Here is a 15052-nt window from a genome sequence, read left to right as displayed (position 1 = left end):
CTCTGTGATGGCCTTGCTGAGTGCAGCTGGCAGAAAATGCCACTTGGCCCCCATGGCTCTGGCACAAGCTTTGGGAGCTCAGCTTGAGCCCTTGCCCACCCTGGCTTCATCTATGCCAGATCCACCCTGGGCAGCTCCCTGCCTGCTGCCTGCATGGCCCCCTTCTGCGGAGAGACACCCTCTGACACCACTATCTTCAGTCTTTATTGGTATAAAAGCCTTTAACCTAAATTGTATCAAAAATGGGGAGGTCTGAATTCACAACAGGTGGCTCAAAGTGGTCACATAAGGGTCATAAGTTAATGGCTGCAGTAAAAAGGTTCCCAGGAAATTCCCTTTCAGGAGAACAGTAACTCAAGTGATGACTTCAGAGATAGAAGCCCCGCAGGGAAGCTAAGCCCAGCTTGGACCTGCCAAAGCCCCTGTCGAGATCCCTATGAGACTGTCCCCTGGGCATGGTCCCAGTGCTGCAGCACCCCTCCTGCCCTGGCAAGCCCGGGGAGGGGCAGAAGCAGGACACATTCAGGTCGTCGGGAGAGAAGGCAGCAGCTCCCAAGGCGCAGGAGAGCCCGGACCAACTCGGGACTGGCCTCAAAACCAGAGCTGGCATCACCCCTGCTCCTGGTCTCTTCACAAAGCCCCCAGCTGATGGCTCTCCCTGGGCAGCCATGAGGCTTCGAAGTCTTGTAAGGCACAACTCAAATATCTGTAAACACTGGTGCCCTCCCAGGGGAGGGTGTGATGAGCGATTCAAGTAAGGGTGGAAGCGAGACAGCAGCTCCCCAGCTGTGCCACTCCAGCGCCAGAGCCAGCAACTCCTTGGCCGCAGTGGTGAGCAGAGCATCCTTGGTCACCTCCTGGCTGGTGGTGGCTTCAGGGCCACCTTGGAGGGGACACCCCTCTGAAAGCCTGAGGCAGGTGTCAGCAGGGACTGAGGGAGGGCTGGTCCTGGTGGCCCCTCACCGTGGCACGGCACCTTGCTCTTTAGAGCCGGGAGAGGCTTGCTGGGTGGCTTTGGCTTCTTCGCCTGGTGGGAGGAGAGGAGAGACTCCAGTCCCTCACTTGGGTACCAAGGAGAGACCCGGAGGGGGACAGAGCGCAGAGAAAGCCCCCCCCCCCCAGTCATCAGTTGCCTGGGCCACCCCATGGATGCACCCCACATGCCTGGGGCTGGTCAGGCCAGGGGATGCTGGGGGGGGATGTCTGGGAGTGGCCCCCCACTGCAGGAAGGACAGGCCGCCCTGCCAGGAGGCAGCGGTGGCTGTCATGGGGGTGGCTACCTGCAGGGGCCATCCTGGAGAGGTTGATGTCACCTGGGGGCCAGGTGCCAGCAGCTGCGGGGTCAGTGGAAAGGGGGGGTGAAAGGCTGCCCGCGCTCCCTCCCTCCCACTGCGTGCCAGGGCTCTGTTCAGCTCCCTCACCTGTGGGGCCGGACGGCAGGGCCCGAGGGCCCGGGTGTCCCGCCGGGCTGCTGTGCTGCTGAGCAGCTTGGGGGGGCCGATGTCCTGGCGGGACAGCTGGCGGCGGGCAGGTCGTGTCCGGCCGCCCTCGGGGAAGAGTGGGTTGGCGAGGCCCGCGGTGGGGCCGCTGGTGGGCCTCCTGTGGGGCACAGGGACAGTGGGGAGCTGATCCAGGCACACCCCAGGGTTGGCCACAGCTCAACCCTGCTGTGGGGCAGAGGAGGGGGGCATTACCCTTTCTGAAAGTGCCTTGTCCCCCTGCCTCTGAGGAGCACGACGGCACTGCCGAGCAGGACGCCGGAGAGCGCCAGCACAGCCAGCACCGCTGCCACGACCACACTGCTGCTCCCTGCGGAGACACGGCCAGCATCGGGATGGGCACCCCCATGCTGGGGCACCCCCGGGAGTGGAGCAGTGCCCAGTGGCACCACAGCAGGGTGCCCACACCCTCCCCAGGCTTCCTCCACAGCACACGTGTGCGAGGGTACCGTACCTGCCGTCATCTCTGAAATCTTCTGCTCGCAGTAGGGCGCTGCCCAGCCTGGCTCACAGTGACACTCCCGCTTGTGGTTGCACACCTGAGATGAGGGGAGAAACCATCAGGGTGGTGGACATGTCACAGGGTCCGGGACCACTGCCCAGGCCCCACGGCTGCTTCAGGAGAGGATGATCCCACAGCATACCCCGTGGTGGTTGCATTTGGCTGAGCAGTTCTTGTTGCCGTAGACCAGGAGGTTCTGGCAGCGCCCGGCGTAGCAGACCTGGGGGCAGGCAGGGGGGGCATCTGAGGCTGCCACAGGTCCCCACGGCCAGTGGTCACACCTCCTCAGCCACCCCAGCACGGCAGCCAGCATACTCACCATCTCCTCTCCACACTTGGCGCCAGTGGGCACCAGCCTGAGCTTGGCCACCACCTCGTTGGCGTCGCTGCTGGCGATGACCGCCTTGCACTTGAAGCGGCCGAAGAAGAGGGAGTAGGAGCCACCGCCAAGGACAGGGCTGGCGTTGTCGCTCAGGCACAGCAGCGTGCCACACTTCACATCCCTGCAGGAGAAGTGGCCATGAGCACCAGCAGCAGGGCTGGCACGGGGCTGAGGAGTGTTGGACGTGGACACCCCCGCACCCCCCTCCCCAGCTCCTTACTTGGGGCTGCAGGGCCGCTTCCCATACTCGGTGAGGCAGTGGAGGTGGAGGTGTTGCTCACTGTTGTGCTTAAAGCAGACATCAGGAGCCACTTGGGCCTCTGTGGGACACATGGAAAGGGTCATGCAGAGCCAGAGCCCACAGCAAGCTGCCAGCACCAGTGCCCACACTACTGGGTCAGGGACCATAGCACCCCAGCTAGGGATGCAGGAGGGGACCACAGCCCAGCAGTGCCCTAGCCTGAGGAGTTGGGGCTCCAGGCACATCACCCAGCACGTGGGGTGAGGAGGGTGGACAGGGTGGGGGAGCACTACCTGCGCCCCAGAGCGCACGGCACTGCTCGCCGTGCGAGGGGCAAGCCCCATTGTAGCAGTAGCCTTTGCCGTTCTGGCAGGGGATGCCGTTCTCCTGGAAGACGTCCTCCGGGCACTCCGGGCTGAGGCCGGTGCAGTGCTCGGGCAGGTCACAGTCATTCTTGCTGGGCCGGCAGAGCACGCTGGCAGCCTTCACCTGCACAGAAAAGGGGATGTTGGCACTGCCTCAATGCTCTCGCATCCCCTGACTCACGCAGGCACTACACCCTGGCAGCACCTTTGTCTTCAAAACCTCTCCCAGCACACCAGAGATCCAGACACCGCAGCTTGTGCTGCTCTGGCACAAAGACATTTGCTATTGACTGTGCTACTGCACAGGATGGAGCACCATCAGGCCTTGGACTGGGTCTTCCCATAGTTAAGTCTCTCTCTTTGGGCAATACCTTGTGCTTTGTACTTGCCTCAGGGTGCTCTTCCATCTGTTAAGGCATCTGTTAAGCCATTGTGCAGGAACCAATGCATGTAACCCTTAACTTTCTCTTGAGTGAATGGGACAGAAGAGTCAGGTTGGTTTCCCAAATCAGGAACGGGCCATGCCAATCTTTTCTGAACATTGCCCAGTTCCTCAACACCTTTTATCCAGCACCTAACCTAACAGAGCCAGGGGACCAGAAAGAGAGGCTGCTTCACCTTCCCCACCACCTTCCAGGTGAGACGCTGACTCCACGTAGTGAGTGCATCGACTGGAAAGCATGATTCCTGGCCAGACTTTGGCCAGGCTGCCACAGAGGTCCTTCAGGCTCTCCAGTGAGCTGTGGACACACCTTGCCTCTACCAGGAAGCTCTGGAGGATCTCAGGGCAGGCCCGCACAAGTGCCAGCAACTTTCCCTGCCATGCTGGCCCCCCCCCAGTGGCAGTACCTTGCAGTCCTGGCAGCAGTCCCCCCGGGCACACTCAGCTCCCTCTCTCAGCTGGCAAGTGGTGGCGTTGCAGCAGCGGTCGGAGCACTCCTGTGAGACAGGGAGGGACTGAAACCCTCACAAAAGCCCCCTGAAAGACCTTTTCCTTCCTTTCTGGGGGGACCCAGTTGACACTTCACCAAGTGCCAACAGCAATGTAACCATGATGGGCTGAACCATGGGGCAAAAACCACAGCATCATCCCTGGTGTGAACCATTCCTTCTGCTTCTTTACCCCCATTACCAACACCACAGCAAAGGACCAGAGAAGATTTTTCAGAAGATTGGGCCTGACCTGGGCCCCTGCTCTCTGGTAGCACTCTTTGCCCATCTCCAGGAAGAAGACAGGAGGGTCTCTGTGCTCTCTGCACTGGGGGAGCATCCCTTCAGAACCCAGGGATTTATCCCAGACATCGCCCAGACGTTTGTCTCAAATCTCCCCCACCACGCTGCAGTGATGGGGCGCTAGGGATGCAGAAAAGCTGCTGAGCACCCCTCTTGCAAGGACAACATGCCATGATGTCCCCCTCCTTGGATCACCGCTTTGGAGGATATGCTGGAGGGATGTCCATCTTCCTTAGGTAAGCTAAAATCACAGCCAGCCACACGAAGGGGGGGCACACATCCAAGTTAACAAATACCCTCTGCAAGTAAATTTTTGGCAGAAGCGTCAGGAACATAAGGATGATGAGGCTTGCAAAACACAATATCCAGAGAAGAGGCTTGCACAACCATTTCCAAGTCTGAATGGAAGGTCTCAGGTCCCTGCCACCCACACTCCTTCCCAGGCTCTCAGGAAGCATCCCTACCTCTGGCGTGCCGCAGTCACACTGCTCTCCCCGCTCCACAAACTGGTTCCCACACACCGGCCCCCCGTACAGCTCGTCTGCCCTGGGGACGTTCAGCAGGCACCTGGTCCTGGGGTCCACGAGGAACTGCCACATGTCGTGCTCACTGCAGCGGCTGAAGAGCTTGGGGTAAACCAAGCTGAAGGGGCAGAAAAACAGGCAGTCATGAGTAGAGATGAGAGCTCAAGGGCCCTCACAACCACCAGAACAAGGAGAAGTCGGAAGGCCACCAACAGACTCAAGGGCACCGACAGACCTTTGGAGTGCAGCTTCAAGTGGAGTGTCCACCCACACCTGACCATCTCACTGGCTTCACCCCCACAGGACAGTGCTGGAGGACACCTTGAAACATTTGCTGCCCAGGGATATTCCCCTTTCACCTTCACTCACCCAACACTTGCCGCCATGACACATCCTCCATCAGATTTGGGGACAGGACAGCGGCAGCCAGCAACATCTTCATCGTGAGACATCCCCAGGTTGTGTCCCATCTCATGAGCCATGGTGGATGCAGCGCCGATAGGATTCATGCTGTGGTCCTGTGGGGCAAGAAGTGCAGCATGGTTCAAATGCTCTCCCCAGCATTTCCACCACAGGGCCCACTGCGGGGGCTCAGTGCCAGGTCTTGCTGCTGTCTGCAATGCTGCCATGCTGAGGTAAAGGAAGACAAAAGCTGGATTTGGTCCCATGGCCCCTTAAGACCTCCAGACTGGGATCTCAGGGGCATAAGTGTGCTTAGATATAGTGGCTGCCCTGAAACGATGCTCTGTGGTGGTTCAGGACAGCTGCAGGTCCCACAGGCTGCTCCAGAAAAGGAAGCCCTCCCTGGAGAGGAAGCAGAAGCACAGCCAGGATGGCCCAGGAGCAATTGCAAACCAAGTCCCAGCCACCTGATAGGTGGTGGGAACTGCTCTGGGAGCCTCTTCAGGGTCCAGGTCTATCAGAGCCCTCTGTGGGCACCCAGCTGGGTTTCCACAGCTACTCCTCCCCTGTGGCCAATGCTTCTCTGGGGGGACAGTCGCTCAAGGGTCAGAGATGCTAGGGGCCAGATCCAGCCCTAAGGCTGTGAAGTGGGAAAGCTGGAGACCAGTGGAGGAGAGACCTGCTCTGGAAAACACAATGCAGGGAGCACAGACTGTGGGATCACTGCTGCCCTCCCAGTGCATGCCTGGGGGGGGACCCACCTGGTTGACGCCTCCCGAGTCCCTGGTGCACATCACAAGCTTCTTGGCGAGCCCTACGGTTGTGCCATGGAAGTCTATGCCCCTGTGGGATTGAGATGCCACGGTGGCCGTATGTCCTGGGTGGCAGCAGGGCTGCAAGGATGGTGAGGTGGTGGCAACCCTATCCTTACGTGATCAGCTGGGCATTGTCATGTGGCTTCCTCCGCAGCAGCTCTGCCTCCCGCCAGTGGAGGAAGTTGTCCAGTGTCACCTCTGGGTTGGGACTGACCATGATTTTGTCCTTGTGGCTCCACACCTCCAAGCCAATCAAGGCCACCCGCAGGCGAAGAGGCTGATAAAGCTGGGGCAGAATCCAGATCAGAGGAAGTGCTTAGATTTGAGCTGAACAAGCAGAGGGAAGGTCTCACCTCCCCTGGGGAACCACAACCAAGCCCAGGACACCACTTCACTGCACAATATCAGCTCTGTCACTCCCTCAATAAATAACACAAGCTGGGGTGACCTCATGGACAGGATTAACCCTGGGACCTCTGGGCTCTCTCTTGGCCAGTGAAGGCTGGGATGCTGCTCCCACACTGCTGACCAAAGAATGAGGCTGAAGCAAAACAAGCAGAAACCCCACCTTGGTGCACTTCATCCATCATCCTCCCCTCGTTAGCACCCACTCCAGTTTGAGAGTAGCTGTGGGACATGTCCCCAGGAGTCCCGAGCAGAAATTTCTCCCTCCTTCCCTTATGAGAGAGCTGGGAAGCAGCTGTCCCACACTCCTGAGGACACAGGGCTGACCTACTTTTTGTGTCCACTTTGCACACCCCGTTGGCCAAGGGAGTTGGTCACTGTGTGGCAGCCCACCTGTGGGCTTTAGATCGGCTCCAGCTCCACCACCCTACCCATGCCAATCTCTCCTCTGCTGCATTCCTGCCCGTGCTGGCACTGCGGGGCACATCCAGACCCTTGGGCTCACCTTGTCAACATGGTTCACGATTTCCTTCATGCGGTTCTGCACCGTGCGCAAGTCCTTGTGTTTCCTGAACTATGGAAAAGACACAGAAAAATTTCCAGGCTGGCTCCAACCTCCTCACTGCAGTGGATGACAGCAAAAATGTAGACAACAGCATACCCCCCACCCTGCTTACCTCCTCGTTGTCCACGACCAGGACCAGCTCTACATATCGGGGACCTTTGTGTAATGGAGCTGATTTCTGGAAGGGAAGAGGAAAGTGAGTGCACAGAGGGACTCAGCTCTGCAGCTTGTTGAGCCCTGCAGTTGACCCTCCTGTGGGATGTGTTCGATTCTGGGGCATCTTCCAATGTTATTCAAGGCTAGGTAGGTATTCTAGCTCTGTTTTCTGATGTTACTCTGCTGGGTGTTTCAGATATCTTCCAACATACAAGGAAAAACCCAAGCCTGCTACCAGTTTAAGGCATGAGATAGGCTCTGCAAGCATCACAGAGCTCATGGGGTAAGAGGATGCTCCTGCTAATGGTACAGGACCTGAGGACTTGTTCCCACCAGGAGCTAGGCCACAGGGAACAACCCGTGTTTGGGTACCCAGCCAACAATGCGTGGGAGAGGAGCATCTCCAAGAGATGCAGTATGGCCTCGCTCCTCTCCTGGACTTCACAGGACCTAGGCTCTTGCAAATTTAGCTACAGGAAGGAGAAGCAATGCAATCCTTAACCCAGCGGTAGAGCTTCATGGCTGCAGGAATCTTCGGTTCGTGGTCATATTCTAGGGTGGTGCTGGACTCCCGGCACGTGCCACGCTTTCCCCGCAGATGAGCTGCTCTGTACACTGCGTGCCAGCCGGCCGCATCCTCCGCCAGGGGCTCCAGCAAGAAGGTGGTCTCATTCACCCGGAAGAACCCACTGCCAAGAGAGAGGGCAGGCATCAGGTTGGGGAGATATCCACCAGGACACGAACAAACCCTACACGCACCCTCACAAGTGCCTGCGATACAAAATATAGCTGTCAAATCTCAGCTAGGAAACCACCCTACACCTTCACAGCTCCATAGAGAGCTTGGATGAGCCACAAGCCACTACCAGGACATGACAGTCAGGTCCTTCTGCCCACGTGCATGAAAACCACACTCAATGGAAGTCCCAAGCAGCCCTTGGGCAGTGCGCGAAGGCCCCCATTGCTGGGCAGAGGTACAGGATGTAGGAGCTCACAGCAACTCAAGGGACTGGATGCCTCTTCCCTGCAACCTCGCCTGGCCCAAGAGCACATCAAGGAGGTGCTGCAGGATGGAGCTGACCCAGGGCATGCCGGCGGGTGGGGAGTCATAGGAAACATGCCCACGGTATTTGGTTTCGGAGGCTGCAGAAGCACCAGTTGAACAGAAGGACTGTAAGGGAGGCTGAACACTGGCTGCTGGGCTGCGAGGGAGCAAACCATGGCATGGCATCTGTGGCTGTACTTTGGGCAGCAGAAAAGTCCCAGGGTTTAGCAGGGAAGACTGCCTAGTGCTGCCAGGCCAGGTTTAACAGAGCATTTCTGTGGAGCAGCTCTAGCTCTAGCCTTCAAGATGCTTTCTGTGCCTGTCCTTGTCTTCTGTAGTGCCCTTGCGCATCTTGTCCTCCTACTATACAAGGCTATCAAACATCCCATGCATGCACAAATTGTGCAAGCCAAGGTCTCTGCAGACACAACCCCTGCTCTCAAAGTGAGGAGATGGCTGCCATGCAGCTCCAGCAGGTATTTATCCTGCAAAAAGATCCTGGTGCTCTAGGGATCACCTGTCCTCTTCACACATCACCCTGCAAGGGATCCCTTCCTTTCTGGCTTACTCTATTGCAGTGTCTGGTGAAACAAAGAGAAAAGCAGAGTGCGAATCTTCCATGCCAAAATGAACAACTTGCATGGACCTGGTGGCTTGGGTTGCTCTGCAAGGATGCTTTCTGCTGTTAAATGAAGGCGGACCCAAGGCAGCTTTTGAGAAAGGAGCACCAGCATGGCCAGCAGCTGGTGGGTAGAGGGAGACACAGCTGGCCTGTATGTCTTTATCAGCACTTTTCTTTTGGAAAGGCACTCAGCCATCAGCTCTAGGAGCTCGCCATGGCCCAGAGGAGATGCTAGCTGCCTGCATTGCCATGAGCACACCTTTGTGCCGCTGCCTGCAGCACTCAGGGTGAGTCTGGTCCAGTCTGCCCTGGGAAGAGGACAGATCCCGGACAAGCTGTGAGTTGCTGCCCAGGGAGAGCACTCCTACCCAGACCTCCTGTCATGCTCAGGTTTCCAGTCTCATCTGTGCCATCAGTCAATTCCCCAAAACAGCAGCCTTAGCTGCAGAATGCTGCATGCTTTTCCTGCTGGGCGCTGAGCCAGGGCAGTCAGCACTCCTGCCGCCAGCAGGAAAAGGGATGTCTTCTTCTCTTCCTTGGGGGAAAGCTGAGCTCTCCCTCCATCAGCACAGCTCCAGCTGGCCCGTGCTTGGTTACACCAGCTCACCGTGACACGGCACCACATCCACCAAGAGCAGCGCCATGGTGTGCACCGAGGCCAGGCTCAGTGCTGTCCTCTGGCCAGCCGCAGTGCCTCAGGGGAGTCGGAGGTCCTACCTGAGCCCGTTGCAGGTGCTGATGCTCGCTGCTGAATCGGCGTATCCTCGCACGTGGCCCTGATAAAAGCAGTGATCCTGCGGCCGAGAGAGAGGAGAGGTGTAAAGAGGGTCAGCACCAGCTGTCAGCATGGTGGGACCCTGCAGGAGTGGGGAAACTGCTGTCCCAGGAGCCAGCCCTGTACCTGAACATCTGGCTTTTCCGTGATCTCCGTGCCGTCAGCTGAGTAGTGTGTCTCGGTGTAGTGCTGTCCCAGCAGCTCCCTGCAGGTTGGGGAAGGGGCGTCAGCACTGACCCCGGTTTTGGGGAGAGGATGGAAAGCTTTTGGGATGAGGTTGGTCAGGTTGGGTACAGTGGGCCCATGATCTCCCTGGGTGGGTTTGGCAAGAAGGGAAAAAATTGCAGTATTTTGCTAGCAAGGGTCTGGACTGAGGTCTCAGATCACCGATGTAGTGACACCAGACCTTGGAGAACTGATGTTCATGACAAGGGTGGGAATCGATCCTCCCCTGGCCATCCCGCCATGCACACCCGCACTCACTTGTTCTTCTCCAGCCGCAGGAGGTAGTCCCTGCCTTCGGCACGGACACTGTAGAGGACGTGGTCTGGGTAGATGTTCTGCATGAAAGAGACATCACAGACTCACCATCACCAGGAGCAAAAGCTACAGAAGAGAGGACTTCTGGGCTCCTGCACTGCCCAGAAAGGGGATGAGGTCTGCATGGACCCCACTGGAAGGCAGATGCCGGACAGGGAGCCTGGCTCACCCTGAAGGCATCCAGCAAAGACACAGGAAATCAGAAGAAAGCAAGCATGTGGGCAATAACATAAATCTCCAGCACATCCTGAGATAAAGAACAGGTCACCAGCAATGAAACAGAGTCAGCAAAATCTGGTTTCCCGTGTCTGACACATGGCTGCAGATGGCCATGCCAGAAACTGAGGTTTCCTACTCATCAATCACAGATCTCCTTTTTTGGAGTCTGAGCTCAGCACTTACTCACAGGCTGAACCACAAAGATCCCAGTACCCAAAGGCTCTCATCGAGACTTCCTTCTCTCTGACTGATCTAACATGCAACCTCATGGCTAGAGAATAACCTTCTCCTCATTCTTGCCTGCTGCTGAGAGTTGATTTTAGTATCACCATGTGCCAGATCCCCCAGGCACCACCCCAGTGCTGGTGGAAGGCACCTCAAGGCATGGCAAATCCAACCTCCAGTCATTACAGCTGGGTCAGGATGGCTGCAGCTCAGCCCAGCTGAGCCCTGAACCCCCAGGATGGAGCCATCCTTCAGAAGAAGTCTTGTGATCTCCACCTGCAGATGTTGGGCCACAGACCTCCAGAGGTCCCATCCCATGGCAGCCATTGAGAGAAATGAGCATCCCTTGCACGGTGCCCCGTATCAGGCTGCACCCTGGGCACCACGGACCTCCTAAGCTGCTATCACAGCACAGAAACCTCTCCTGAGGGCACATCCTCAGGTCTTATGGGATCCCAGGGTGGAGAGTTGAGCAACAGGCATAGCGTCTCCTGCAGGACCAGCATTCCTCCCAGATGAGGTGTGCAGCCTTTCCCTGGGGAGGATGACAGCAGCTGCTGTTATACCACGGCTCAGCACTCCCAGAGGGATGATCTGAAACCTGGCAGGAGCTGGGGCTGGGTGGAAAGTCCTGCTGACTCAGAGCCAGCAGGGCCAGGTGAGAGGGTTTGCCCATCACTCGGTCACCCTCAGTTCTACCCAGTTTATATTCCCAATCTGAAGCAGCAGGCTGCCGGCCACAAAATATCTTCTCCACATGCCAAACAGGTTGCCACAAGCCAGCCAGGCAGCCCCGGCTGCAGGCAGGCACACCTTTGGCCTGTGAGCACGCTCACTGGTTACCAGCAAATTCTTCTCTTATGAACAGTGTCTCCTGCCTGATGTGGCCCTCCCGTCCCCTATCTGCCAACAAAGCAATGCTTTGTTATTGTTGGCAGCGCTGGAGCCAGAAGAGGTCTTATGAAATGGCAGGAAAGCATTTGGAAGGGATTGGTGGGTCAGGGACCATCTCTTGGAGACAACCGCAGGGCAAGTTTTTTTAAAAAAAGTCCTGATAAAGCTTCTCTGAAACACCCCCTTCCTTATTAGCATGGCCTTTGCAAGGGCTCCAGATGGGCAGGCTTTGAAAGTGCAGGCAGATCAGCGCTGCCTCTGCCCCAGCCCCGCTAACCTCAGGAGCATGACTCTGCTGAGCAGGCAAAGCAGAGCTGTGGCCACAGCACACAGAGAGGAGGGATTTCTTCCAGCTGGCCTTACTAAGAGACCCAGAGAATTGGGGATCAAGCTTACTAAGAGCTTGCAGAGAACTGGGACGTGATGCTACCCTCCCACCTCAGCACAGGGTATTTCTTCTCTGGGTGGGAAGAGGCGACTGGTCTCAGTAGGACAGTAGGGATGGGGCTCACTGCACCATGCCATGTGTCAGAGGAGCTGCAGCACGAGAGAGGAGAAAAAGAAGGCAGGTTGCTGGGCCACCACTGTCCCTTGCTCCTGCTCCACCCGGCCCCACCGCTCACTCTGCAATGTCCTGCTGCTTCCTGCAGAGCCCTAGGCTGGGCCAGCCTCTTTGCATCAACTGATGCCTCTTTGGCTCAGCTGGCTCCAGGACTCAGTGAGGGGATCAGCAGGGCTGTGTGAGCACAGGTGTGCTGAGGGAGAAGCTGGCAGCTTGCAACACCAGGTCTTACACAGGCAGGAAACCATCCTCCCATTTCAATACAGCTCTTTGAAGTGCTGGAGCATGGGGATGAGAGATGTGATTTCTGCAGTCAAGAGCATGTAACTATAAATCTTTCTGAAGGCCCTTCTTGCTCTTTTTTGGGTCCCTATCCATGAAGAACCCAAGTTTGCCACATGCCCTGTCATGCCCCTGCTAAGAAGACCATGGCCTGTGGGAAGGCTGGCATCCCAGGAGATCCTGTGTAGCAGGACCCAGGTCTCCACCCTGTCTTCAGGGCTGAGCATTTTGAATTAAACAAAGACAGAAGGGAGCTGGTCTGCTTCTAACCTCACCTTGCATATGCTTTGCTGGACCAACCCCATGTGTCCCAACTGCTCTGACCCAGGAACCAGCTCTTGGCTCATGCACTTCCCAGCCAGAGACTGGTAACACAAAGCCACAGGAGAAGCTGGCAAAGAAAATGCCCATCCAGCTACCTGTCTCCACTTCAAAGAGGGGTTTGGTGGTGGTCAAGCCTTGTTGAGAACCTCTTCCCCACCAAGGTGGGCAAGAGAACCTATGCTGAGAACCATTTCCTCACCAAGGGAGAGCAAACCCAACTTTCATCCAAGAGAAGGAAAATGCCTTGAAAGGCCAGAGACCGCATACCCTCAACACAGCAGGCTGGGGAGATCCAAGGACTGTCCAATCCAAAACCGACTCCAGTTGCCACCCAGTAGACACCACACCCACAACTGTCCCGAAGTACACAGCTCAAGGCAGATGCCTTCTCCCATGCCTTAGAAAGCAGAAGGATGCTGAGATGGGTGAGCTCCCCTTTCGGGGGGGATCGGTGCAGAGCCGCCTGGCACGCCCTGCACAGATGGTGTCTCTAAATAGCCTGGGGAATGTTTATCTCATGGACAAGTTTAGGTTTCTAGAGCAGGGAAAACAGATGCTTTCAGGGAGTGTTTCTGAAGCTAGTTTATCAGAAGGGGTTTGAATCACAGATGAACGTGCTGTATGAAGCGTTCACTAGGAAATAAATGTCCCCAGACCTTCCATCTAATCAGGTGCTGAAGTTGGTGCTTTTCAGTCCTAGAGAATGAATCCATGTATTTGGCTGAATTTCACTTTAAGGCAATGAGGAAAGCATCTCTGAGGTCAAGGCCATCATCCTATGGACGTCAACCCTGACCACTCAAAAAGCCTGAGTCAAATCCCATTCCTTCCCTCAAATTACAAGGTTTCCCAAGAAAAATAACACTGGCTTGCTTTCATGTGGATTTCTGCAACTTTCTGATTCTTATTTCCCCTGTCCCAAAGGACAAAAAAACCCAACTTCAGCAAACATAGCAAGAAAAGTGCTTACAGCTCAATGAAAATTTGCAAATCCCTCCTTAAGCAAAGACCAGATGTCACAAGATCACTGCAAGGCTGCAAGAGGTAGCACCGCTAGGTACTCCAAAGAAAGCATTGGAGAAAGCAGCACCCCTCCCTCCAAGAGTCCACCCTGCTATCTGCAGTTCCTATTTTGACCCAAAACAGCCCAGGAAAGCTGATCTGATCAAATACTTCAAGATCTCCACCCTCTGGGGTGGAGGCAACACAAGAAAATGTGCACCAGGTCATTCTAGTACAGGGCCAAGGGGGTCCAGCTCCAACAACCCCCAACCCGGACTCCCTGCAAAGCAGCGGGGACGGCTGTGCCAAGCGGGTACTGGGAGGTGATGTTACTCACGGGTGGCACAGGAAGGTCCCTCTTTCCCCGAGGCACCGGCACCTTGCGCGGTATCATTGTCTCGTACTTCTCGACATGGGTGAGCTGCTGTTCCAGCCTGGCAGTGGTGCCTGGGAAAAGTGACAGGGCTTTCAGCCAGGATGCCCAGAAACAACCATGTCAGGGGATAATGGAAGGGGAACATGAAGGCGCAGGAAAGAGCCAGAACAGCAAGTCCTGAAATACCTGCTGGGAACACAACTCCCTGATGAGCTCCAGGGATGCTCCAGCCCCCGACCCAGCCCCAGCACCTAGGGAGCACTCAGCATCACCCATGGGCAAGCAGGCCCCTTCAAGGCTGGAAAACCCTTCTGAGCCCCCGGTGTGTAAATAAAGACAGAGGTTTTTTTCAGCTTCCCATCTTGATGCCAGTCTGTGACTTGGTGTCTGGCAGCTGCCAGGGGCTGTGTTTTGGGGAATGGCCCATGTCTGGGTGGGCTCAGACCTCCTCCCATCCTCCTTTTTTTTTTTTTTTTCTTTATCAGCCTTTTCAGCAATGAGCCCTCAACGGGGAACTCTCCCCACAGCCGTGCCTGTGCTCCCGGGGTTAGACGGGGCCAGTGGATCCCGCGGCGAGGCAGCGGCAGAGCAGACCTCTCCGTCTGCGGGTGCCTGGCGGCCCTCGCCCACGGCGCCCGAGCGGGAGCCAGGAGCCTCATCACCACCCCCTCGGCCGGCTGAGTCACTGGTGTCCCCCCCTCCTTCCAGCACGCCGCAGGCTGGCGGTGACAAATTTCCTCTCGCTCGCAGGAGCCTCCTCGCCGAGGTGCCTTTACATAACGGCGGGTGCCCCGTCTGCGCGGGGTGGCGGGGGGGGCACGGCGTGGGGTCACCGAAAGCGTCGCTCCCCGTGGGGGAGGCAAGCCTGGTCCCCACAGCCCCCTGCTCCCTCCTGCGCCCTCGGAGGAGCCTGGGGAGGTGACGCCGCGATGCCACCTGAGCACCCCAGTGCTCAGCCCGGCCGGAGCAGCCGACACTTCACCGAGCTGTGACCCGTCCCGAAAAGCCACCCCGCGCCCAGCGCGTCCCCTCCCGCGCCGCGTCCCACGCGTCCCCTTCATTCTTGCAGGGAAAAGTATCACGCCCCCACCCCACGC

General features: G+C 57.1%; 1 protein-coding gene across 1 annotated transcript in view; it reads right to left on the bottom strand.

The window, feature by feature from the left end:
• Positions 1-503: 503 nt before the first annotated feature.
• ADAM8 (ADAM metallopeptidase domain 8) overlaps positions 504-15052 on the bottom strand; it is a 15418-nt gene continuing 869 nt past the window's right edge. The window contains exons 2-21 of the mRNA XM_026851775.1: positions 13917-14026; positions 10015-10091; positions 9658-9736; positions 9474-9550; positions 7592-7778; positions 7046-7111; positions 6874-6942; positions 6080-6249; positions 5910-5991; positions 5116-5264; positions 4687-4864; positions 3839-3928; positions 2918-3113; positions 2604-2703; positions 2321-2504; positions 2144-2221; positions 1954-2038; positions 1695-1809; positions 1422-1599; positions 504-1027 (exon numbers count right to left, since the gene is read on the bottom strand). Of these exons, the coding sequence (XP_026707576.1) occupies positions 851-1027; positions 1422-1599; positions 1695-1809; positions 1954-2038; positions 2144-2221; positions 2321-2504; positions 2604-2703; positions 2918-3113; positions 3839-3928; positions 4687-4864; positions 5116-5264; positions 5910-5991; positions 6080-6249; positions 6874-6942; positions 7046-7111; positions 7592-7778; positions 9474-9550; positions 9658-9736; positions 10015-10091; positions 13917-14026 (2447 nt within the window). The 3' untranslated portion in view covers positions 504-850. The remainder of the gene's footprint in view (positions 1028-1421; positions 1600-1694; positions 1810-1953; positions 2039-2143; positions 2222-2320; positions 2505-2603; positions 2704-2917; positions 3114-3838; positions 3929-4686; positions 4865-5115; positions 5265-5909; positions 5992-6079; positions 6250-6873; positions 6943-7045; positions 7112-7591; positions 7779-9473; positions 9551-9657; positions 9737-10014; positions 10092-13916; positions 14027-15052) is intronic.

Source organism: Athene cunicularia, assembly GCF_003259725.1.
Source record: "Athene cunicularia isolate RWA chromosome 6 unlocalized genomic scaffold, athCun1 chr6_part2, whole genome shotgun sequence".
NCBI classification, from domain to species: domain Eukaryota; kingdom Metazoa; phylum Chordata; class Aves; order Strigiformes; family Strigidae; genus Athene; species Athene cunicularia.
Note: the sequence above shows the minus strand (reverse complement) of the source record. Positions and strands in the feature narration are given on the sequence as shown.